Source organism: Etheostoma spectabile, chromosome 21 (assembly GCF_008692095.1).
Source record: "Etheostoma spectabile isolate EspeVRDwgs_2016 chromosome 21, UIUC_Espe_1.0, whole genome shotgun sequence".
Classification (NCBI taxonomy): Eukaryota; Metazoa; Chordata; class Actinopteri; order Perciformes; family Percidae; genus Etheostoma; species Etheostoma spectabile.
Window position 1 is genome coordinate 18,173,106 of NC_045753.1, and position 26,128 is coordinate 18,199,233.

The window sequence follows — 26,128 nt, forward strand, 5'->3', positions numbered from 1 at the left end:
CCGTTTAGTTCTTAATCTGGGGACAGAAAGCAGACCTGTCCCAGACGACCTGAGACGTCTGGGTGGTTCATAATGAAACTAAACCGTTTACTGATTTATAAACTGAAGTAGTATTTTAAAATCAGTTCTTTGAGAGACTAAGCTAACCAGCTGCTGGCTGTAGTTTCACTCTCATCTGGCCAAGAAACAATACTGTAGTTCCCAAAATTTTACACAATTCCTTTAATTGTATTGTTTAAACCAAATTATTTAAAAGTTTAAAATAACTGGTGAAAGCTGACTTTATTACCTAAACAGTTGGTTGTTAAAATTATATATTTTGCAATTCATTTGGTGAGAAAATTGTTATCATAACTGATACACTACCGGTCAAAAGTATGGGGCCACTTACAAATTTCCATTCCACTCGATGTTAGACAGAATACCAGCTGATCTGAGTGGGGGGCGGATCTTTAATGCAATATCTACATTGCCCATTATCAGCAACCATTCATCCAATGTTCCAAAGGCCCATTCTGTTCAGTAATCTGATATCATTTAAAAAAACTAACTGAGAAAACATTGGAGAACCCTTTTGCAATTATGTAAGCACATAATGTAATATGAAAACTGCTGCACTGGTTAAAAAAACAATGCAATTGATCTCAACTGGTATTCTGTCTATAATGGAGTGCAATGGAAATTTTGAAGTGACCCCAAACTTTTGACCTTTAGTGTATGTATGATAGAAATAATAGTAAAGTAAGTAAAGGAGTAATATCCCTTCACAGTTAACCGTATTAAGCAGAAAATCATATGTGTAAATGTGTAAAGAAAATTGAATTGCAACTTCTACAGACTTTGTTTATGTAGCTACAGTCAGGGAGGATCTTTGGCCTAAAGTGCTCATATTTTACTCATTTTCAGGTTCATAATTGTATTTAGAGGTTAAATCAGAATAGGTTTACAAAGTTTTCTTTTCAAAAAACACCATATATTTGTTGTAGTGGACATTGCTGCAGCTCCTCTTTTCACCCTTCTGCTCCATCTTTGTTGGGAGTCACGCTAGGTATGGTCAGTAGCAGAGTATTATAAATGGGGGCGTGCCACGCTAGCAGCTAGGCGAGCGTTATAACATGTTACAAAGTGACGCACGTTCGTCACGGAAGTAAAGGCTGGACTACAATAGAGCTGTTTGGCGCAGTTTATGAATAGTGTCTTCTGTTGGAGATGGTAAGTCCCATTGGGGTGGACTTTGGGCTTTTTCACATTGGAAGCCTATTACATACACAAAAATGATAAACACAATAAAGAAAAGGAAAAAATGCCAAAAAGCGAAGGATTAGCACTTTAAGGTGGACAGCACCTGGGTGGGAAATGTCTGTATAAGGAAAGGACAATATTGGTTTAATACATTCGTAAACTGATGCATCACCTTAATCACACAACTCAGCATTCTGTTCGGACTGTTTTAAATAAATCTCTTTATGTAAGCTATTTGAATTGATGGCGACAAAATAGACTTTGTTTCCAATACAGTGATTGTTTGTATTGAAATGCAGAGTTTGCATGTTTGTGTATGTCTGCGTGCTCTTCCAACCATCTCTGTGTATGTGTTTACTGTTTGCATGTTTGAGAGGAGCGGCTTTGCCAAGTATTTCAACAGAGTTTTGGCATCTGTAGGCATTTGACTCAGCTCTGCCAGATGTGTTCTTTTTATCCAGCTGGCTGAGGCCATGTAGTGCTGCCTCATCTGGTTGAAATGCTCTTAAAGCCAGACTGCTCTCCACTGTACTGCCTTTTACTTGTTGTTTGGAGCCCAATGTGGTGCTCCACTTTAAATACATTTTATATATTTTGAGTTCACAAGGAAGATTGCCTTTACTAGACAGATAAAAAGGTGAGATTATCTGCGGAAACTGGAAGGTTTGGATGGCTGGCAAGGGCCCCCAGGCTGCATTTAACTCAGAACATTATAGGGTATGTCGATGAGAGCTGAAACAATTAGTCGCCATCAGTCACTTGACAGAACATTTTGCAACTATTTTGATAAACCTTTCACAAGTTTTGAAACAAAAATGCCAAACATTTCCCAGTTTGAGCTTTCTAAAGCAGGATTTGCTACTTTCTTTGTCCTATGTGATGTTTACTGAATATCTTTGGGTTGTGGTCTGTTGGTCAGACGACATAAGCAATTTCAAGACGTAACCCTGAGCTATAAGAAATTTTTAAAGGCTGACATTATACAGACGAAACATATAATCAAAACCGAAAATTCAGCTCTTGTGTGGATTAGACCACCAAGCAAGCAGAACGCCCTAAATAAATCATTTCCTTGTGTGTGCATACTGTTACGAATGTGACTAATTATTTTGCAGTCACAGGGCATAAAGTTTTATGTTGGTTCAGATCTCAACCATTTTAGCTAATTATTATGCCATGTATTTATTACTGCTGTGGTTCATTAAAAAAAATACACGACAAAAGTCATATCTAAATTGGTTATGTCATTATAATGCAGGGGGACTGTGTTCCACTGACTCTATAAACAGATGGTTTTGTCAACTGTCAGCCATACAGAGCCTTCTCATTCTCCCCCTCTTCGTCCCCCTGTCACATGTGCTGAAAGACTGTCAAAAGAAAAGCAACAGATGTCCCACAGTATTTAATATCCAGAACTATCCACTGGCTGGTCACCTGTTTTGGTGATGTTGTTTTGAGGTGAATGCATTTTGGTGGACTCAGCATTGTGGATGGGAGGACTACACTGCTGCTCAGTAAACAATCAATATCAAAAGACATCCGCTGTCATCCAGCCCACTCTAGAGGCTTCTGTCTGTCTGTCTGTCTGTGTGTGTGCGTGTGCGTGTGCGTGTGCGTGTGCGCGTGCGTGTGCGCGTGCGCGTGCGTGTGTGTGCGTGTTTTGACATCCAAGCACAGGCACGTGCCAGTCTGCCACTCCAGTGTATCCAAATGAATGGCACATTGGTCGTGCATCAGAGGCAGACAGGCAGATAATGAGGCAGCGGCTTTATTGTTGGCATCAGATGACCCTTTTCAATAAAAGGTACAGACGGTCAGCAGATCCCACTTCCTCCACCCTGTACTCACACTAACAGTGTTTCAGCACTCAGCCTACTGTACCTGTAGAGACAGAGGCAAACCCGAGATGCTTTACAGCAAAGGGGGACCAGTTAGGTTTAGTTATAATTATGTAGTGCTGAAAGATTCAAAAGAAACTATCTACCGGTAATCACTTTTTCTTACTGATACTGGATTGCGATTGTTATAAGTTATGTGTTATCTACACAGTCTTTACCAACTTATTTTGTCTCTACCTAAGTAGCATATCCCCCATCCCACATTTTTTTGTTTTTTAAACCAATAGAAACACTCTCTCTCTCTCTCTCTCTCTCTCTCTCTCTCTCTCTCTCTCTCTCTCTCTCTCTCTCTCTCTCTCTCTCTCTCTCTCTCTCTCTCTCTCTCTCTCTCTCTCTCTCTCTCTCTGAAATGATCTGTGATTGGCAAAAGTCTCTTGTGATGCCTAGATTTTCTGAAGCCTGAAAATTGAGCATGCAGAAGTCTAGTTTTCTCTCAGACCACTTGGATACAATATGCTTAAAGATATTTATGGAACTTTTGCCCAACAATACTAAAAATAAAGTGCCTACCTTCCTTAATTTGTTGCATTAATTGGAGTGAAAAGACCGATATTTTTCAACATGGAAACCTTTTTCACTACTACTCATGCAAAATGCTACCAATGTACAGCAGACCTTCTATCACATGCTTACCCTTATTTAAATTGCATCATACTTTATACTAACTGATCAGTTATGTTGGCAAACACACAAACGCACATGCAACTTATTGAAGGGTGATGAAGTTTCAAGGGCCATCATGTCTCACGTCAGACAGTCTGTGCTTTGTTCCACTGTCAGCTGTCGTGTGTGTGTGCGTGTGTGGGTGTGGGTGTGTATTTAGCTGTCTGCCATAATGCTGTTACTTTCTCCAGGACAGTGCCAAGTGGCACACACTAGTCTTAGTAACACTGTCCCATTCACCCTCTCTCCCTAAAAAAATCTTCTCACTACCCTCTGGTCTTGTATTATGTCATCACAACAACAACCACACTGTTGGTTCTCCCTGGTGAACACTATTGGAAGATGCAGAATGCTGTCTTGTTTTTTTTTCATTCCTGTTCTCTGTCGTTACTTTTCTCCGAGGTGAGGAATACTTTGTTCCAGGATATTTAGTCATGATCAGAGTCCCATTGCTTATCAAGACCTCATAAATCCAAACTGAAGAGACACACCTGTTAATGTCTTGTTATTAGGATGTTGTAGTGTGTGAAATGCCCATTGTACTTTTTCCAAGCTTGCCCTGCAGTGGTGGGTAAGCAGTTACCAATGATTATTGATTTCTTCCATTGATGGAAAGACAGTAATATATATATATATATATTTTCAATAAGGTTGAAATATTTCCTCCAGACTTGCCTGCTACTCCTGACGTGATCCCTTTTTTCCAGATTCTCTTTTTCTCCTCCAAATCTAAACAAAATGGTGGTCAGCTGGTGCTATTGTGAGTCAGAATGAGACACACACACACTCACACACTAATACATGCACAGTATGAGGATACAACAAGAGGAAGATGAAGAGACTTATTTACAAACTTTTTACAATTTTGGCAATGTGAAACTAGTGGTGGTATTTGGATCCAAGAACACCATCACTCTGTTGCAATAATCTGGGAGTACGTTTACTTATTTTTTTGTATTATATATCGGCAAGATGATGCGTGATTAATGCTTGCTGCTATGTAATTCAGTTTGTGCAGTGGAAATGTGTAATTGGCCTACAGGGAGTAGAAGGAATAAGACTTAGCTGGATATAAATTGAAACTAATCACTCATGTATAAGTAGAGCTGGGCCTTATATTGATGTTCAGACATTAAACTAGATGTCATTAATCAGATTTTGTGTTGAATCTTAACAATGTGCCACGCTGATCCTAAAGGCAGCAGTGCACCTAAATGACACATTGCATGATATCAACAAATTAAATATGCCAATATTTAGTATGTATAATATAACAAGACTACGAGTCGACAGCCATGCTAGCAGCTCTGTGAGACTGTTTACAGTGAAGCTTTGAGCTTTAAGCTAATTTAAGCTACGCTAGCATGCTGATTTAAGTTTACCGGTGCCGTATTTATCATGATCACCATATTTTGTGTGTAGGAACCATTCATGTTGCTATATAACACTGCATCATTTTAGTTTCTGCTATTTGCAATCAATGTAATATAATGTGATTTAGCACTTTATTGCATTTACTGTGTCAAACTTATACAATATATGAGCTTATTTAACTACGGCACGGGACCGCAGTATGAAAGGTGTTTCCATCAGGTAGCTTGTGTTGTCATTTGCCAGAGCAAGGTGTAAAAGTCATCAAGCACACGGGCCACTGACACAGACAGACCCATAAATAACACTAAGGAGCTTGTCTGGCTGGATGCAGATCTAAGGATTAAGTTGAAGAAAGATGCAGCAGCCCAAAGACTCCTCACAGGTCCTGGCACTGCCATCAGGGGTGCAAAGAGGTTTTCTGGGTGTTGGTTGTGAGCTCAGCTGTGGCAGCAGGTTGGAGTGGACAAGTTGCAGAGTCAAGTGGTGGAAAGTGGGGAATTTGATACATGTACTGTTGATTTTTTTCATTTTGAGGCATTTGTTGACATAAATATGTTTACGCTAAAAGTATGGATGCCACAAACAGTGTTATCACACCACACAGGGAGACAAACATAGAGGCTTGATGAAATATATACATAAGATATTCAACATTTTAAATAAAGACACAAAACGATTACAAGCAGTAGTGTTGTAAGAAACTTATAAAACAAATTCCAATGGCATCCAATAGCAGGAACTGGTCATTTAAATCATGGTTTAATTAATTTAAATTGATCATAACAACAATCTGCACACTGCCTGTGCAGGCATTTGATTCTGAAACACACTGAATTACAAGTGTTCAACCATGCAGTTAAAAACAGCATACTGTTTTGTTTCACTGTTGGTCATATTGACCCAAGACACACTTCTCCATTTTCATAGCTGTAACTATTTTAAATTATTGTCGGTGTGGTTTGTAATGCGTTTGTGCTACGAATGTCTCTATGTATGGTGTGACTTTCTGTCATGCTCATGCTGCAGGCTTTTATTCATGGCAAACCATTTTCTGGAAGAATCCTTCCTCAGTGTACAAAGTTAAAGAGTAAGACTTTATTTGCTTGACCTGAAACACTGAGAAGAAATCCTCTACAATCACACAAACATGTTCTGTTTGTGTGAGCAACGTTCTGTTTTTTTGTGATTGGCTATCAAAAGGACAACACAGTCTTGTTCTGTGTCCTAGGTTCCGTTTCAGGACGGAGGTTTAACAAACTCTGAGTTTAACCCTGATGTCTGAGGTGGGAAACTGAGTATTCAGTTCCAGAATAGCTGATTCGAGTTGGTTCAATTACTTTAGGGTAAGTTCACTCAGAGTTCAGCGCGTGCACCACCACAATAAAAAAGGCAGCATGAATGGAGCCATGATACTATGATTCACCATGATAACAACCACAAACAAACTGGTTGGCGGAAATACACAGCAGCACTGTCGTTAACAAAATTATAATTATTATTATTATAATTCATAATCTTTTATTTCAACGGGTTTTACACATACAGTACAATTTTAATGGTTCTTACTGGTTTGTGTCCAGGGAACTCTACAGAAATGATTAACACACATTTTAGAGCGAGTCACACTTTTCTGATGGCGCTTTGCTACAGTGTCTTTACTACTATGCTCCCATGTTGTAAAGAAAACTATTTGCAAAAAAACGTAATGTGACACAAAGAATGTGCTGGGATGTAGAGCATGTCCACGCTGGGTGACGTTAGTGATATGAGGACAGAAAAGGTTATGTAGGATATAGGAAAAGGGAATCTCTGGGTACCTCACGATTCGATTGCGATTCAGAGGCCAACGATTCGATTCTGAACCACTTATCAATGCATCTCGATGCAACAATTTTTTTATGTACATTTCCGTGCATGATTTAAAAAATACATACATATAAATCTGAGTTTGTTAGATTTTGACATATACAGTATTTGTCACACACAAGTTTTAATGAAATTTTTTGTCTACTGTTTTTTTTTATTTTGTAGTCATTCAATGCTTAAGCCTTAAACATGCTTCTCTCACAATAATCTTCCATGACAGAGGCTCAGTCATGTTTAAAGGTGAATAATTGGCTCCATTGAACATGATACATGAGGTGGTCTGATGTAATGTGGGAGGGGGGAGGGGGAAATTAGGTTTATTTATCCCCACCAGGTTAGGTTCACAGGCTTAGTTACCATAGTAACTGACTCTGAGGTTAAGTTCAAGTTTAAGATCTTAAACTCAGTTTAAGTTTTCCCTAAACCTGCTTTCTGAAACAGACCCCGGGAGACTTATCTTTATTTACTTTTAGCCTGCCAAACACACAAGTTCAGGCATTCTGTCCAGACCTTTGTATTTCTAAAACGCATATCTGTTTACAGGAACTACTTTCAAAAATTCAGACACAACAATTACGACTATGAGATCATTATCGCTCACTGGTTCACGGAGACCATTCCTTAAAGATGGCTGATGTGTGATTCACCTGTGTGCATGTCGGGACTTTTGCCATGGTGGCCAGGCAGCTATTGTACCATTTGAACTAAAGAAAAACAGAAAGATGAGTTACAGCGTGCCTTGAGATTTTCACCCTGTTCTATCCCAAAGAGAAAGGACAATATTAAGAAGCCAACACATGGTATTCTTACTTATTCTAACTTAAAGATGGTTAAATAACTTAACATAACATAAACATTAACAAAAACAACTTGGTTTATGTTTAATTCACTAAATGCGTACACAGCATTATTGTGCTCATTGCCTGCTGTGTTGTTTTTTTTTCGCCTTTACTTGCACACCTGCCTTTGGCTTGCATTAGTTAATGCCTCGGCTCTGGTTTCACTGTGCCTTTAACACTATGTGGTGTTGAGTTCACAACCTACTTCACTGAACAGTGGGAACCTACTGCTTTTGTTAAGCAAAACAGTACTGCTTAACCTTCACTAAGACAGACCCACACGCACCCGCACATGGACACGCACACACACTTTCTTCTGTAAACACTGGGCATCTGCTACCTTTATCTACCGCCACAACCACATGCAGGACAACCTGACCCACACTCTCCCCAGAGACAGTGGCACTGAACTGGGCTAAAGTCCTGTTCCTCTCCCCCCTTGGCTTGTCGGCCCACTGAACAGAGGCCCCTTTGACTGTGGCCAACCACAGCCCTCTACTCTCATTTCCCCACTCTTTCAGTGTGTCCATCTCCACCTGTGGTTAGTTTGTCTTCAGATAATAATACACAAGGGCTGGTAGAATACTTATTGAATGCAATTGTTATGTTGTTTTTTGCGTGTTCACTCATTGTGGTGCTAATTGAAGTAGTCAGCCACTGAGCACATATTTGAATAGTTTTCCTAAGTGATATGTAACTAAAAGGGATGAAATCAGTTGGTTTATAGAGCTTTGCCTCACACACATGAAGTACTTTCATTTTGTATGGACATTACATTTTTTGCATTATCTTGTTTTTGTTGGGGGATTTAAAACATGATTGGAAGAGCTGGATGCTCATTTTGCAAGTGTAGGAGTTGGTAAATGACATTGCATTCCGGTTGGATTTGAACTACTCATTGTAATGCAGGAAACACCTTTAAATGGCAGTCCTTAATTTTAAAATAAAGCTAAGACCAGTAGGTGTCTGGGTATCATTTATTAAGGTGGTACATTAATTTCATTAAATTCAAGAATAAATGCTGTGCTTTAACATAAGAAAATTGTAGTCATGTAAAATAATCCCCAATGAAAAAGATATCATTCGTAAGAATTGATATTTTTATTGCATTTTACAAAAACCTACTGACAACAGTAGGCACATACAGTTGTTAGAAATGCTTGACTTGCGTGTGAGTTATAAAATACCTACTGTGAAGTATTGCATCTGCCAATCACCTAGATTAGAGCTATAGTTACTGTACATCCATAACCCTTGTTTCCTCATAAGAAAGCAGAGAAACTAGAGAAGGGACAGGAGAGTGTTAAGGAATGTCCTTCAGCCTTCTTAAGTACAGCTCTCTGTTTTGCTTTTCTGTCTCCTTTTTAATCGCAGCCAGGTTTCTCACGCTCTCACTCTTCGTCTAATTTGGTGTTGTTTCACGAAACCTCAATCTCACTGTGAGGCATTGTATGGCCAGGATTTTGAAAAGCCCCAGTGTGCCTCTTTTAGAAAACAGAAACAAATTCCCTCATGAAAAAGTCGTCTGCATCTTGAAATTGTCTTATTAAAGTTTTGCACGTTTATCATGTTGTTGTTAGTGTTATATATTTATATATATTTACTAGTCTCCATTCTGTAATTTTTTTTAACATATAAAACAGTGTAAGAATAATCTTAATCTCTCTGTCTCACTCTTTTTTTTTCTTTCACCTCTTTAGGTTATGAGTAATGGAAGCAGGATCGGTGGTGCGAGCTGTGTTTGAGTTTCTCCCCAGCGTCTCAGAGGAGCTGCCACTCTTCACCGGGGATGTTATTGAGGTGCTTAATGTCGTGGATGAGTTCTGGTTGCTGGGTAACAAAGATGGCGTCACAGGTAAAGTGTCAGGGGTCATTTTAACTTTAAATAAATCTATATGGTTGAATATTTCATATTAGCACTCTGTTTACCAAAAGTAACTTAAGAGTAATAGATAAACTACACAGAAACACACTGTAGCTTACTGATTATGAAAACATGCCCTATGGGAAACTGTAGGTCACTTATTGCTCTTTCATTTTAGCATTGAAGTATGCATGTGCAATGCTTCTGAAGGAAGTCAATGTGGGCGGAACGCTCCTGACAAAACACAGATGATATCAATACATTTATGATAGGACTTCCCTGGAAACACTTCTGGCTTTCTTTTTTTCTCTACAATGTTCTTTTTATTTCTAACATAAGTTAGGGATTGTGTTACTAAGTAATACTTGAATTTGTCCTGGTATTGGTTTTTTGTACACAAATAAATATTTTCAGATAGATTACAATAGCAAACTACTGTAAAAAAAGTAGCCTAATTAGTCTAATCTTTAAAAACAAATTGTATCATTCCTCAAGGTAATTTGTTTTCATGTTAATATAATGAAATTGTATTTAATTACGCTTCCTCCCTTATACTATCTGCAAATTAAGAAGTTAGGATGAAGATACTACATCCAGATCACATGTTTGTTAACATATCTAAATATTAGACACACCTGAATTCAGGAAGTTACAATTGTGTCATTGTTTTGAGGAAACAGTATTATAAAGTAAAGTAGTGTAAAGTATTAGGCACATGTAGGAGATGGTTTTCATTGTGTTCACTGTGGTCATTCAATTATGTTCCTCCCTCTGCCGCCTGTCTTCAGGTCAGTTTCCCAGCACCTTTGTGGAAGAGATTACCATCCCCAGCACCAAGCCTGGAGACAGACTCTATGTTTGCATCAATGATTTCAGCTCCGCAGAGCCGGGCCATTTGTCCCTAAAGAGAGGTACGGACATACTGTATGGTATACAGACAATGATGACTTTTAGAATAAACCTTAAAGTATGAATCACTCCTTGTCTTTATGATTCCTAGTCATAAAACATGAAGACTTTTATCAGAGCACACATGGGCTTTGTTATCTGTTATTTGTAAGTACTGTAGATGTTCTGCACAGGATACTGGATACTGTTAAGTAGTAGTACTGTTAACTCTAATGGGTCATGTTTTCTCACTTAGCTTAACACTACTATGCTAACGTTGATGTCTCTGTGCTCAGGTAAATTGTTTGTTTTGTGTTGCAGTGTAATTGTGTTGTGTTGTGTTGGTCATTGTGACCTGTTGTCCCCACTTTCACAAACTGTGACCCACACACTTGAATGTTGCCAGAAATAAAAATCAAACAATGTTTTTCATGCGCCATTCAATTTTAGAAGTACCGGGCATTGTCCTAAGAACTGTACAACAAAATGAACCAGAACTAGAAACAAATTAGCATAGGATCAAACTTGTGACGTCACTCTGGCGTGATGCCTGGTTGAACTTCTACAGATAATAGGCAAATGTCACTTTGTGCAGCTGCCACAACGTAGAGTCAAGTTTAAAGAAACCATACACATTGAGTCTCATATTCACAGTCAGCTACAGATACAGGTTTGAAATGATTGATTAAGGTCATTAAAGTAGCATTGCTTATTATAAGGAAATGCTATTCTTCTACCCCAAAACTAAATTTAGTTATTTTATTTCTCATTTTCTGTCAGTTGATCTACTCTTCACTGACCGGTCCCACCTGTTTAGAAATTAAATAATTTTATTTAGATAAATAAATATATAACTTTTAAAAGTAAGAACCTGTCTTATTTGTTTTTCTCAGTTTCTGAGAACTTGGAGATAATGAACCTGAATTCTTGGTTATGGCAATTTATTGCTGCACCGTATTGTTCATAAAGTATAGGATGATAGACATTTCTCTACAAATTGGGGAAAGGGGACATGTGGGGACTGTAATTCCATTTTCAGGTTGTTCTGTTCCCTTAAGCAAAACATGAAGCCCTCTCTACAGGGTTAAAGATATAAAATTTACCTGGTTGCCATTGTTACAGTAACACATAACACAATAAAAACACAACATACACATTTACTTACCAAAACTCCCCACTAGATGTCCCCAGATGCCAAACTAAAACTTATATAGACTGTCTCTAGCTGACTTATTCTTTCTTTTGTCACATTCCTGAATTGTCTCATATGATTATATACACTATAGTTTTTTCTTCTTCTGATTTTTCACAACAAGCTCAGGCGTACAACACCGATGTTTGCAGAGATCCTTTACATCGGTAACACTTTTCACTTCATGTCATTAGAAGTTCTAGTAGAAGTCGTAGTCATAGTAGTAGTTGAAGTAATGGAAAGACATTGAAATTTTGTATTTAAAGCATGTTTAGTATGCAATGGGAACTTTGCTCTTCAATAGCCCCACTATGTCAAATAATTAAACAACAATTCATTCAGTGTCCTTTTATCATATACACTGTACAGATTTCTTATTTTATTTTGATTTTATGCTGATGTAACCTATGCCCAAATTTACTCAACAACAAAATTCCAGTATATTTCTGTATTGTCATACATAACATTTCCTGGATCATGGGAAACAAAGGAAACTGTTTTTACGAGCCATCTTTAAATATTCATTTCCAGTATGATTTTACAATGTCCTTATTGACACAACCTCCCATTGTGTCAGTCCCAGACACAATGGGAGGTGGAGCCGCAGGTCTTTGGAATGTGACCCTCCTGACTTCTGGCTGACCAGTCAACATTCCCATAATCCCTGTTTTCCATAAATTAGCAGCAGTGCTGACCCTAGTACAGGTAGTAGGAATGCAATAATAAAGGTAATCTGAAATGTCTTGACATGACCAGAGGTACCCAAATGCAGACAAAAATTTTAACAAAATGTCTGAAATATCCGACCCTTCACTACAGTTCTTTTAATTCCATTCAAGTTAAGTCATGTCAATTCAAATTTGTTTTCATTCAAATCATATTGGTATTTAAATTTAGCTGTGCAAAGAAAAAAGAAATCAACTATCAAGCTCTTTGCCAAGCACGCGCATTGGCTGCCCCACAAGCAGCACCTATTAGGCATGTTCTTTGTATAATTAATTGACCAAAAGGTAGAATTAGAGAATCAAAGGAATATGAACAATAGACATATATTGTAAATCGATTAGAGCAACCATCAGGGCAGCCTGCGTCTGTGGTCATGGCCTTTACAGTATATCCTGAGGCTTAGCCCTTTTTTCTACCGGCAACCTTCAAGTCAATGCTTGGTATTCCACCAGCCGCACCGGGGCGAGTCCCAGCAGCGTGTGATATGTGCCAGGTCTATTTCCACGCGAGCCACGGGAAGTTCGGACAGCCCGGCAGGAAGTGAAACAGCATGACTGTCCAGTCAGTTCACCAAAAGACACCCCCCAGTCTCATTTACAACACCATGGATGACGAGAGATTCATCTTGGAGGTGGAAAAACATAGTAAACACCACAGATCGTTTTTTTTTTAAGGACAACGCCAGAAAAGAGAAGGCACGGAGTTTAACTGTAGGAGGGATTGGAGTGGAAGGTAGATACTAGATTACTAAACGTGATTACTCTGTAAAGTACTTAAGTACTTAAACTTATAAAATCCGTGAGTCGGGCAGGCAAGATGCTCCGTTTCTGAGACGCTCGGCTTCTGAAACACTCCAGGTGTGCTATGGCGCGTTGAGGAGGACGGAAGAAATCCGCGGTGCAGCTTGAACGCAGCACAGATGCGCCCGGTGTAGAATCTGAGTTACCCAGTCTGTGCATCTCTCGCAGTGCTTACAACTCTCTTCATGTGCGTTTTGCTAAAAAGGCAAAATAAATATATTTAAAATAATAATATAAAACCTGGAAACAAGACCTGGTGGAACTTAGCAATTCAAAATAAAAAGTCAAACCTTTATTTAGCATTAAACTATGACTTAAAATGGTTTCCTCTGTCATGTTTCACATCAGTAAAATTAATGTTAAATGTGATCCACTTTATTCTATGTCTTTGTAGGTGATGTGGTAGTTGGAGAGGCAGGAGGGTCCATGGACCTCGGAGAAACCTGGCAGCGTGGATGTAATGCCTGGGCCGTTCGTGGTCTCTTCCCCACATCATGTGTGAAGGAGCTGACTCTCTCAGGTCGCTCTAGGCAGCTGTCTGAGCGCTCAGCTCAGGCCCAGGCTTTAGAGCTCCCACCTTACGCTCTGGGCCAGGCCCGGGCCCTCATGAGTCTCCATGCGCAGCTCAATGAGGAGCTAGACTTCCGCGAGGGTGACTTGATCATTATCACTGGTCTGCCCGAGCCGGGCTGGTTTCAGGGGGAACTGGATGGCCGCAGGGGCATCTTTCCAGAGGGGTTTGTGGAGCTCCAGGGATCCCTCCGATCTCCTCAGGAGCCCGCGGACTACCAGTATTTGGACGATGTTTCCGAACAATTTTGCTACGAGGACCCTTACGATGTAGGAGAGAGGACAGAGGAGGAAGGTGTGAAAGAAGGAGAGGTGTTTATGGCAGAGGAAGAGGAGCAGAAGGAACCTCCATTAGAAAAAGAGGAAGAGGAGGAGGAGGAGGACGACGGTGTCTATGTTTTGGCACTGTATGACTTTCGAGCCATGGAACCAGGCGAGTTGGACTTTGATACGGGGGATCGCATACGTCTTATAAGTACTTTGGAAGATGGTTGGCTGGAGGGCAAGCTGCGAGGGCAACATGGTATTTTTCCTCATCGTTTTGTCAAAATGGAGAACGGTGGGCAGAAAACAGAGGAAACTGTTGTTGTTGAACCAGAAGACAAGGAGAACAGCTGTACTTCTGAATACAGCTCAGGTCCTTTATGTCCCAATGTGTCAGGGAATGATCCTGAATGGAGAACATATGAGGATCATACAGTGTGGGACCTGGACTACTTTGAGAGGACTGAAGAGCAGAGGTGGCAGAGTGAAAACAAAAGCATTGGAGCTCAAACTAGCAACAGAGGACAGAGGGGTGAAGGTAGCAGGCCTGACTCTCAGCCACGTAGACCTGTCACACCAGCACAGAGAGGGCCTGAGAGACCTAAATCCACTCCTCCAGCCAGGCCCAGACTCCCATCACAGCCTAGCCTGTCTGCACGTAGCCATAGGCATCATAGCCCATCTGCTGGCGCAAATCGGTCTAGCTATACTAATGGTAACACTCGATCCTTACAATCCAAACTAACTCATAGCCTAACCCTTCCTAGCTCTCAGTCTGGTTGGTCTAAAAACAGTAAATACCAACAGAGGCCACCAAAGGATGGTGCCACCACTAATAATAAAAGTCACAGTCTTGGCCAGGCGTTATTTAACCTTGCTGAGGGCCATAGGCAGAATAAGCTAACTCGCCATGCTAGTGTCAGTGATGCCGATATGATGGGCAGCGCTGAGACACGGCAACGCTCCCAGCAGACGGTGCGCGGCTCCAATGGTATAATGCCAACATCTATTACCTTAGATGCCCTGGTAACCTCAGCCGGTGACCTGGAGGCCAAGCTATCTGAGCAGCTTTTTGAATTTGAGAAAAGTTTGACTTCTTCGTATAGTGATAATAACATGAGCTCTGGTGCTCCCAGGGACATGCTTTTGGGAGGTGACCTGAACCAGCAATCCCATATCTCTCGCCACTTTTCTATTATGGACTACGGAGATGAAAGCGATATCATGCGAGGCTCCTCGCATTCACCAGTGTCCCACTTTTTGCAGTCGAACTCTGCCTCTTCCTCACTAGAGAGACGCAGGACCCTTCGCCCTCCCCCTCCTCGTCCTAGAATCCTTCGTCCCCCAGCCCCACCTGCATACAAACCAGCTCGCCCTGCTCCACGTCCCCCTCCACGTTGCCCGAGACAAAATACAGCTCCGCCAACCATCTTCTACACCCCAGACGAATCAGCTATAAACCTCGACCAAATGACAGAAGCACAGGGTGAGTTAGGTGACCTTGCGGCCGCCCAGGAACATGAAATCCAGTGCCAGCTGGAAGCCGAGAAAGAGCTGGAGAGAGAGATTGAGTTAGAGAGACAGAGAGACCAGGAAGAGGAGGAAAAGTACCAGCTGCTGCTACGGCTACAAGAGGTGGAGCATGACATGGAGGCATATGCACACACAGCGGAGGAACTCAGGACCATGTTGGAGGAGGAGGAGGATGAGACAGCCCGCATGCAAGCCATGGAGAATCTGGAGTTCTGCAACTACACGCTGGAGACACTGGCCCTGGAACAGCAGCAGCTACAAGGTAAGACTATTGGGCAGTGGAGTGGGAGAAGTATTTTTGTGCATCCTTAACTGCGGATGTTGCGATTTATGGTTTATGGCCTAGAACTACTGGGTGCTCTGAGATTGGGAGTTTCAGAGTAATAAAGTAAATGTAATATCTTTGGGTTTTTAACTGTTAGCCCAACAAAACAATATATTTTAAGACATCAGTTTTGATTCTGAAAAATTGTAGTGGACATTTTTGCCCACTAATTTGGATGTTTTTACATTGGAAGTCAGTAAGCTACTACAGCCGAAAGGATTAGTTGGAAACAATGCAAAAGAGAAGACAAATAAGTAGAATTTCTTTTACTTGATGTCATAATTTACTTCTGAGGCCCTGTTGCCTGCAGGCTAGTAATACCCAGTCACTGAAGACAAAATCTAATAAAGCAGGCATCTAAAAATGAGCCATCAATGCTTACCAGATTTCCTTTGTGACTTGTTATCCCAACACACACACACACACACACACACACACACACACACACACACACACACACACACAAAGAGTTTATTTGAATTGCACTGTAACCTATGCAAACAAGACATCCCTATTTACTGTGCACAATGATAAGCGGAAGGAAGATTGTGTATTAAAATTAAGTGTGCGTGTGCGTGTGCGTACACACACACGCACGTATTGAGGAAATTGTCTTGTCTCACTACAAAGCTAATTTAGAAAAAAAAATAGTGAATGAGGGAGAATCAGCATGTTGCTGCAGAGTTTAGGTGGTACTGTTTGAGTTTAATTTAGTTTCTAAGTATTAATAGTTAACTGCTTATACAACATTAGTTGTAGAGCCAAAGCTAATTGTACTCATACTGTCATACTGTCTGGGTGTACAGTTCTTTCTCTGGCAGCCTAACACTTTTTCACATAGGTATGAGACGCATTCCTGCACATAGTGAAAGGTTAAGCAATGCACGTGGGCCTCTGTCTCTTTTTCCACTCTCTTTCTCTCTTTTACCCCCTCTGTCTCTATCCAAATGTCCTACCTCGTTCACCTTCATCAGTTTCCTCAATCTGCAACTGCACCTTTCATCCTTTTCCTCCATCATCTGTGCTTCTTTAAAAGGAGTGAAGAGAGTGAACACATTAGGTGTGGTTTTTGGGATTTTTGCAGTAGTGGAGACCATGGCCCACTCTAGAGCACGACCTAAAGTGTGGTAATGGCGAGCTTTGACATGGCCTGTGGCACACCTCGCCACACTGTTTGGACGTGCTCGGGACGCCAACAGAGTTGCAGGTAGGCATGAACTCGAGATGGTGTTTATCAGTCAGTGTTGTGTGGATCGAGCATTGTTGCAGTTTTTCAGCATAACTTTCTCATAGCCACAGCTGCACAAGTGCTTGCTCCAGCAGCAGCTCTTTACTCACTGACTGTCAGTAAGTCAGCACAGCAGTTGGGGGTTTGCCTTGCCTAGGGGCACTGAGAGTAGTTGAGACAATTTCAAATTGACATTTCCTGTATGGTTTCAACTTCTTATGAGGGAAGCAGGGTAGAAATATGAATATATTTATGACTGTGTGGGACATGACGTGTTGTCGTTTATTATTAATGGAAAAATTCCCTGAAATTTATTATCGAGCTTTGCTCTGATGGGTCAAAGCAAAGGCTCTGGCTTTACCACCTCTGGGTATAGCTATCTATAAAGTACAGGACCGTCTGTCTGTCTGTTTTTATTTGCATATCTCTCGAACAATTAGTCAGATGGATTTTAAATTTGACAGGTGTCTTGCTACGGGCAAGAGTGAGTGCTGTGCCAAGTTTGACGTTGTTTGGATTAGAAATGCAAAAGATATTGTTAAATATCGGTAAAAGAAGCACACATTGCTCTAGCTACTGGCCACTCACCCTGAGGACCAGAGACAGAGAGCAGCGGAGCTTAGGCAGCTAAAATGTGACATACACCTCAGACCCACAAAAATGTGCAAAGTAGCAATATTTTGGACTGTCTTTGACTTTGAATAAACAAATGACAATTCACAAATTGAAGGATGTTTCAGAATCCTACATATGTATGCAAAGCACAACCAGCTACAGACAACAGGCAGACAGGGCGTGAACCTACTTATAGGCAGGCTACCAGTCACTGTTTTTATGTTACATCGTTGCAAATATCACATGACGATGCATCATTCCACAAAATGGTTTGTCTTCTGTATCATGAAGTTATTCAATTGGCTATCTATTAGGCAACAGGAACGTCTATATGTCAGTGTGTTTGTTATAACACTCATAACGTTACTGTCTGCAAAATACCCCCGCAAATCAAATCCATAGCTCACTGTCATGAGTCCATGAGTCAAATGTCTGATTACGCCACATTTTATTTGCAATATTTTGTGATTATATTCTGAATCTGTCACGTTCTCTGTCAGGTAAATGTAGTAGTACTTCAGTAAGTAATAGAGCCCAACTGATAATGGATTTTTAAGGCTGATACGATACAAATATTTGGTTATTTAAAAATCCGATATTCCAATAGATTGGTCGATATATATTTTTTTTAAATCCAGAAAAGCTATATTGGTCGGGCTCTAATCGGTCGGGTACAATGGTTCTGGAGAAAGCTACACACTGTAATACAACAGGCCAAGCTATCGGCCCATTCCAAACAGGCAGTGTACTAGTCGGTTCAATATTGCCAATGATACAAATGTAAGGATACTTCGACAATGACTGCAGGGGCGGGGATCGAACCACCAACCTTCCGGTTGGCAGGCAACCGTTCTACCACTGAGCCACAGCCGCCCCAGTGTGGCTGAGCATGACTTCTTTTTTTTCCTGGCAACACTGGATTCATACAAAAATATTTTTTAATCAATGTAATGAATTAACTTGATTTTTAAGTATTTGATTTGCTAGATTAACCAAATATGATATAATGTTGCTTTTCAGCAGAGTTCCCTATCACACACACACACACACACACACACACACACACACACACACACACACACACACACACACAAATCTCATTCCTTTACAAGCTTCCAGTCTAATCAGACAGATTCCTTTGTAATGTTAACGTATCTTATTTTACACTGTAATCCAGTTTCAGTTCTATTTAATTAGTATTGAATTGATGCTAGTAAAATGTTTCTCAATGCTTGTCAATAGAAAACTGATAGAATCAGTCACAGTCAAGGCTATTGTTCACCTACTCTAAACTCATCTTGCTAAAGTAATCTAATTACTACCGGATGTTTTCCAGTCTATTCTAATTAAATACTTTTCCTTTAATCTTGTTTGTCCTTGTACCAGTACACTAATAATCAGTAAATGCCTGTGTTTGTTTGTTTCTATTCAGGATGCATTCAAATGACTTATGTCCTGATCAATCATTCTCTAATGCTTTTCAATAGATAATCTTTATGTCAATGAATGTTTCAGCCTGAGGGTAGGAACTCGACCTGGCTACAGGTGCCTTGTGTCATGCAACCCCATTGTTTCTATTCACTTATTACACTACAGGAATTTTATCAATATTCAATCTTTGTTTTTCCTTTGATATTTGCAACACTGTTTGATGTGTAAAAGGACTAAGAAAGTGAATTGATTTGTAAGAGCTGAGATTCAGCACTTGCAGGGCACTACCATTGCAGAATATTTGATATGGTAATTATCAACACATTACTCAGACACAAAAGCTTTTAGTAGGATTTGTTAATAGGAGATTATGTTTCCCCTTTAACACTTGGCTCACAGGAAGGTGTGTGCACATCAAGTGTAGGATGTGTAGGTTGTTGGTCGTCCTACTGCCACGTTGTTCCGTACTTTTGCAGGGTGTGTTCCTGAGTGTGATGCTTGAAAAACAATGGCAGCTTATTGTTACAAGGCAGGGAGTAACTTCAACATTAAGCTCTGCCTGCACTTTACTCTGGAGAGGCCAGTTCAAAGTCCTCATAGAAGCTGAAAGAGGCGTGATACTAAAGCTCAAAACCGAAAGACTCAATCATGTCTTTTCATTTTACTGTTTTTTTTTAGTAGTTTTCTTTACATTTGAGAGAGAAGAATAATAATAACTTAGATTTATATGGTGTTTTTCATGAAACCCAAAGACGCTTTACACAAGTACAAAGGGACAAAAAGAAAATAGTAGGCCAACACAAACATGGAGTAAAAAAAATAAAATAATATGGGCTCTAAATGGAAGGGGGACGTCATTTCATGTGGCTACTGACGTGCAACCACGTCTCGTATTGGTAAGGTAATTTATCTGTCATGATGAGAATAACAATACTTTTCTGACATCAGTAAATAAATAAACATGGCAAATGTATTCAAAATCACAAACAGAAACATCTAATTTATGTTCTATTGAGCAGTAATGTTTTAACATTACATTCTGACCCAGTTTGTGCTTACTGGTTTTCACACTATTGCAGATTTTTCCATCTCCACCATCTCTTTGTGTTTCCTCTTTTCTTGTTTAAGCTCTTTGACCTTCAGTCTCCTTTAATTCTTTAAACCAACTATTCAAATGCTTCCATCAGCCTCCATGACACCACAGCCTGATCTATTTAACACTGTTGTGAGGATCTGTTGCGGCTTCAGGTTTCCCTCAGTCAGCTGTACAAACTGGGACACTTCTAGGCTGCAGAGAGACTGATTTAGAACCTTATTCCTGGACATCACACCAGTTTTTCTAGATTTGCTAAATGTTGATCAAGCCCTTAACGGCTTCATTTAAATAAGCATAGCACAGCCACAGAGAGGAATGGTGTATTTAACATTCCTGAAGTTCACACACATAAACACACAGTTTCAGTCGTGTCCTGCTACTGAAAGCTGAGATGTTGAACACTGATAATTAAACAGTCAGAAGAGAACAATGTCTAAGAAAGATTTATACGCTCAGCCTTACTGCAATTGTGTTTATCCAATTTGTCTTTACAAATTTCACTGAAAGTGAACAAGAATACTTGCAGGTTTTTCAATTGTTTTGTACTAAACAAGGAACAATAAAGGTGCAAGATAAAATCATTCTGTAAGAGGGCATTTTGTAGTGTTTACATAGAACTCTCAAGGCCTTTTGTGCCTTTGCTTAAGTCAAATTTGTTGTTTTGGTTTTTCCTTGTATCGGTAAACGTGATGTGGGCAAAGCATATTATATAGGTTACAGCTCTAGTTTTATTGCATATTTCTGATTGCCTGGTTGTCTGTTTTTATTGTACATACAGTATGTTACAGTATTTCCTGAGGTTTATTGAGGCTAGGCTAACTAGACGCCAGATAATCCATCCAGGAACTGAATTTTACTAAAAATATAAATCTTGAAAATACACCATGGTTCTTAGAAAACAAACAAGTTCAAACTTTTAATTACATTTTAGATTGTTTGAATTGATGGTAAACTATCCCACATGAGTGTGTTAGTGTGTATCATGTGCACTTGAGTGTATGCAAGTCCTTTAAACCTGTTCCTTTGGTGCCTGCCTCTTTCATGGAGAGTTGAAGAGGGGGAGGGATATATTATACTGCAGCTTTTTGAATAGGCCTAAAGAGTTTTTTTCTCACACTAAAAGATTGTGTCTCTTCTGAGAGTGAGGACAGTCCTCAACAATAGCTCATTGTACACACCAGCAGCTACTTTATTAGTAGCTGCCCTGGCCTAATCAAGCTGTGTACTCAAAAAACTTTCCCTCTCCATGTTCATCTAAATATAAAATCTTTCCTTTGATTAGATCCTTCCTTTCCCTATTTGTTTTACTTCACACTCATCTTTCAATCATTCTTTTCAATCAACGAAAACTGATTTCACTGAAGTCACATGGACATCTTTGTGAGTAAATGTTTCCTCCTCCCTGAAAAATGAGGCAAAGTGAGTAAACTGACAAACTGAGGTCAGTTTCTCGCTATGTTTCAGTTTACCCTCAAATATCATGGCCTTTGGACCAGTGTTGAAAGTTAATAATAAGTTAGAGCTAGTTCTAAACACAGACAGGAATGAGTTGCTTTTTTCACCATAGGCTGTATTAAATACCTGGTGAACATGTCAGTGAAACCCGCAGGAAATGGCAAAAACAAAGTAAACAGGATATAAGTAAAGATGGAGGATTGTTAATGGCAGTCGAAACAAAAGCCCTTTAAAGGCAAACTCTGAAGTTAGCCTCTATCTTCCATCAAAGAAAATCTACCGTCAGATTGTTGTCCTGCAAACAGAGGTACTAGCCAATTGAAACAATGGGAGGGGTTGTTGGGCTAATCCTCCAGTCATGTGACTCTACTGAATCATTAACCCAAGGAGGCCCCTCCTTCAATAACCCTACCCCCCTTCTCCTTCCACGATTGGCTGAGATAGCTGCGGGGTGGATACGATATAGTTACACTGAGGGTTGGGAGGTGCTTGGGCCAGGCAGTCTTGCTGAGGCAGTGGAGTAGAGACAGTGAATACAAGTGGGAGAGTTACAGACAATATGCCTGACAGGTGGAGTCTCCCACAGCGCTTTGTTATGGAATGCAGGACTTTGGAAAGAGGGAATATGCCACGTTGAACAGGAAACTATCAGCACCGGGTAGGCTGATTTAAACAGCAAAAACCATGAAGAGCCCGGTGGTTTATGGCAACCAAGCCATGTTTGGTCCAGTGGATTGGAACTATGCAGCTGGTGTCCCAGTAAGGAGAGGAAAGAGTGTGGAGGAACTGGGGGGTGCTGGCTGGGCCAGAGAAAGGGAGAGAATGGCCCATCTGCAACAGCTACAGCAACTACACCAACTGCAGCTTCAGCAGCCACAGGTTGGATGTCCTGCATATGGAGTAGTTCCTCCTGGACAGCCACAGGGACTAGTCATAGTAGCAAGTCCTTGTGACCCAGCTCCTGGCTGCCCTATGCAAGTACAAAGCGGCATGATGGTGCCTGTAGGTGGGCTGGGTCCGACTCCAGTGCATGTGGCTGCTCCATGGCCAGCACAATGGGAGAACCAAGCCCAAATTAGACAGGGCAACGTCTGCCAGCAACCAAGTCGGGAGTATGATGACCGGCACAAGGCAGCTTTCCAAGAAAAGAGGCCTCAAGGCCAGGACGTTTACTACCACCCTGGTTCAGAGGATGGTCACCTAAATGTGAGGATATCTGAATGGAAAGGCAAACATTGTTTTTACCAGGGCCCTGAGGATTACAGCCACGAGGACCACAGCAGAGTGCCACAAGAAAAAGACAATAAGGACTTAAGAACTCAAGAAGGGCATAAGAACGAATATAGTTTCAGGGATCATTACGACAGGAAATACAATGAGCGCTGCGATGACAGAGAGCAGCAATATTCTGACAGCAGGAAACATCGTAAACGTGATCTCAGAGAACATGACAGTTACACCAGTGAGTATGAAGACTACTATGATCGTAAAGACACCTATGCTCGCAGAGACAATTACAGGGACAGTGATCATTACTGCGACAATGATATGGATTATCATGACTTTAAAGAGAGTGGTCACAATAGAGAAAAGGAATACTACCAGCGTAGAGAGGAGGACCGCTACTATGATGAACAAAAACGTAAGGATCCTTACTATGACAGGCAAGCAGAGGATCGATATGACCGCCGAGAAAATAACTACAAAGACAGGGATGAGTATAATCGAAGGGATGAGGAAACTTACACCAGTAAAGGAAGGGGCTATTATGACTCTGAACTGGACAAGCACTGTGGTTATAAGGAGAGGGTGCACTATGACAGGTACAAGGATCCAGGTGATGACAGGAGAGATGAGCACTACGACTACCGAAGGAAAGACCCCTACAAAGCAAGGGGCCACTATGAACGCAGGAGTGTGGACCACTACGACCATGAGAATGAAGACCGCTACAAATCCAGAGAAGGGGATCGTTCCCACTACAAGCTCAGAGACAGATATTGGGATTTACACTCAATATCCGTAGATTCGCGACATGAGGAATACCCTAAAAAAGATTGCAAGACACACTGTGAGGAATGGGTTGAGCAGCAGAACCAGAAGTTGGCGCTCAGAGTAATGCGCTCCTTTGAGGATCCTGTTAGGTACCGGCACAATGACGATCAGGAAAAGGGTTATGAGTTGAGCGCTGGTAGCGTTGGTTCAAAACGGGGTCGCAAGCCGGTTTATGTGGGCTCGCTAGATCGTAACAGCTTCTACAGGAAGACAGCTCCAAGCTCCCTGCGAAAGACCCAGTTCGCCACCGCCAGGAGACAAAAACAAGGTAAACACAAGGATATTACCCTGCTGTATTTGCTATACTTTTGTTATGCTCAGGAACTTTACTAAACAGATCTTGAAAAACAAAAGAGGAGTGTCATTTCCAACCCCAGTAGATAAAACATGGTGGGCAGGTTGACAGTCTTTGGTTCTTATTATTGGTGACCTCCAGTGGTGTTCTTTCTAATCAATGCTGGGGGCTACAAAGTGCTGACTAGACAGACTCACTTCCTTAGTGAGTGTGAGTGTGAGTGTGTGAGTGTTTGTGTGTGGGTCAGTATCACCTATCTCACAGGAAAGTAAACTGTCAGGAATTTGTAGGCGTAGGAATCTGCAGAACAGGTTTTGTCTGTCATCCTGCCTGTCTCCAGTTTTCTTGTTTGCTGTCATACTCTGCATCACTGATGCTGTTTTCACCCACAACAAGTCTGTTCAGTTCTTGCATGACGGAAAGGGCTGTCTTTTACAGTATTGGTTGATTTTGGACAGAGATACACTTAAAAGTCATTTTATAAAGCAGTTTATCAATACCTTTGACACGTGTAGAGGAAGTTTTGGGAACATGAACTTGTTTTAAGCACAAGAATTTATCCTGGCATTTGATGCTCACCATCAATGCTATGTACACATTTCAGTTGGTCTGTCTTCAGGTTAAATTAGTTAAAGACCCAGCCCCCGGGGAATGATGTAATCAGCTGTTAACACAGAGAAGGGTCAAAAGTGCAGTATACAAAAGCAAACTAATACAACATCAGAAAGTATGTTTCATTAGCAATCGAAGAAAGAGGACACTCTTCTGACTCGCTTCATTGTGTCTGAGAAGAAGCAGGTGGCGCCCCATGACCCCTCCCCCAGTTACCTAGAAACACACACACCGCACATGCATCCATGGCCACACACACAAAGTACACTCGGGCCCCCACCACACACCCATTTCGGGAGTCCAAGTAATAATCCCTAGCGTCAGCATGGTGAGTGGATGGCGGGGGTCTGTCTGGTACCAGGCCGTGGCCAGCACATGCTGGCTCCTTCACTGCAAGATTAGCCTGCTAGTGTGTGTGTGTGTGTGTGTGTGTGTGTGTGTGTGTGTGTGTGTGTGTGTGTGTGTGTGTGTGTGTGTGTGTGTGTGTGTGTGTGTGTGTGTGTGTGTGTACACACACACACATGCATCCTTGCTTCTGCGGTGTCCTGTCATCCTTTAATCTTGTTAAACTGTTTCAGCTCTGTCAGTGGTTTGGTCTGAATAAAATCATTTGATAGCATGGCTAAAAACATTAGAGCACTTTGTTGCAGTGCTTATTGGGCTTACACTGTGATTCAGTGACATTGAGGTGATGGCCGAGGCTTTTTGAGGATGTATAAGGGCCTTTGTTCTCAGTATTAGATATGAGACATCTCTCTAGGTCTGAAAAATCTAGAGCTTAGTAAAGAGCAGCCACTAATCAATGTTTCATATGTAACTATTATTATAATATGTATTATGAACTGTGTGTGTGTGTGCGCGCATGTGATGCTGTTACAGGCTTACATATTGTAGGCAAATCCAACAAGGACAGCATTATAAGCAAAATATATTTTTCTGCAATAAATGGTTTTAACAGTTTAACCAATATGTTGTTTGAAATTATAAAAATGTGTGTGGGTGTAAATATTCACCTGGATGTATGTTTATGGTTGCACTCTTGAACTTATAAAAAGCCTTCTGCTTTGTGGACAGTGTTTGAGTGTCTGAGTGTGAGTAATGTGTTGTTATCCAGCTATGATTTGGCAGCGTATGCTCTGTAATCCGTGAGCAGTTGCTGCCATTGGTGGGCAGCGATACTGGGGTTGGGTGGGGGAGTTAGGAGTTAAATCTTTGGATCTCAAGATCTCAAATTGTCTGACAACATTGCTCCTAAGACGTCTTATCTCACTGAATAAAAAAAAAAAAAAAAAGTCAG

The 26,128-nt window shown here is 40.8% G+C and overlaps 1 protein-coding gene across 4 annotated transcripts in view; it reads left to right on the forward strand.

The window, feature by feature from the left end:
• Positions 1–26,128, forward strand: part of dnmbp (dynamin binding protein) — a 49,346-nt gene that overhangs the window by 5,115 nt on the left and 18,103 nt on the right. For 2 of the 4 annotated variants that reach the window (XM_032502037.1, XM_032502036.1), the window contains exons 2-4: positions 9,583–9,737; positions 10,535–10,657; positions 13,747–15,981. In XM_032502037.1, the coding sequence (XP_032357928.1) occupies positions 9,593–9,737; positions 10,535–10,657; positions 13,747–15,981 (2,503 nt within the window). In that variant the 5' untranslated portion in view covers positions 9,583–9,592. Of the gene's footprint in view, positions 1–9,582; positions 9,738–10,534; positions 10,658–11,950; positions 11,994–13,746; positions 15,982–22,327; positions 24,193–26,128 lie in introns of those variants that run through there. The other 2 variants (XM_032502038.1, XM_032502039.1) reach the window with 2 other exon arrangements.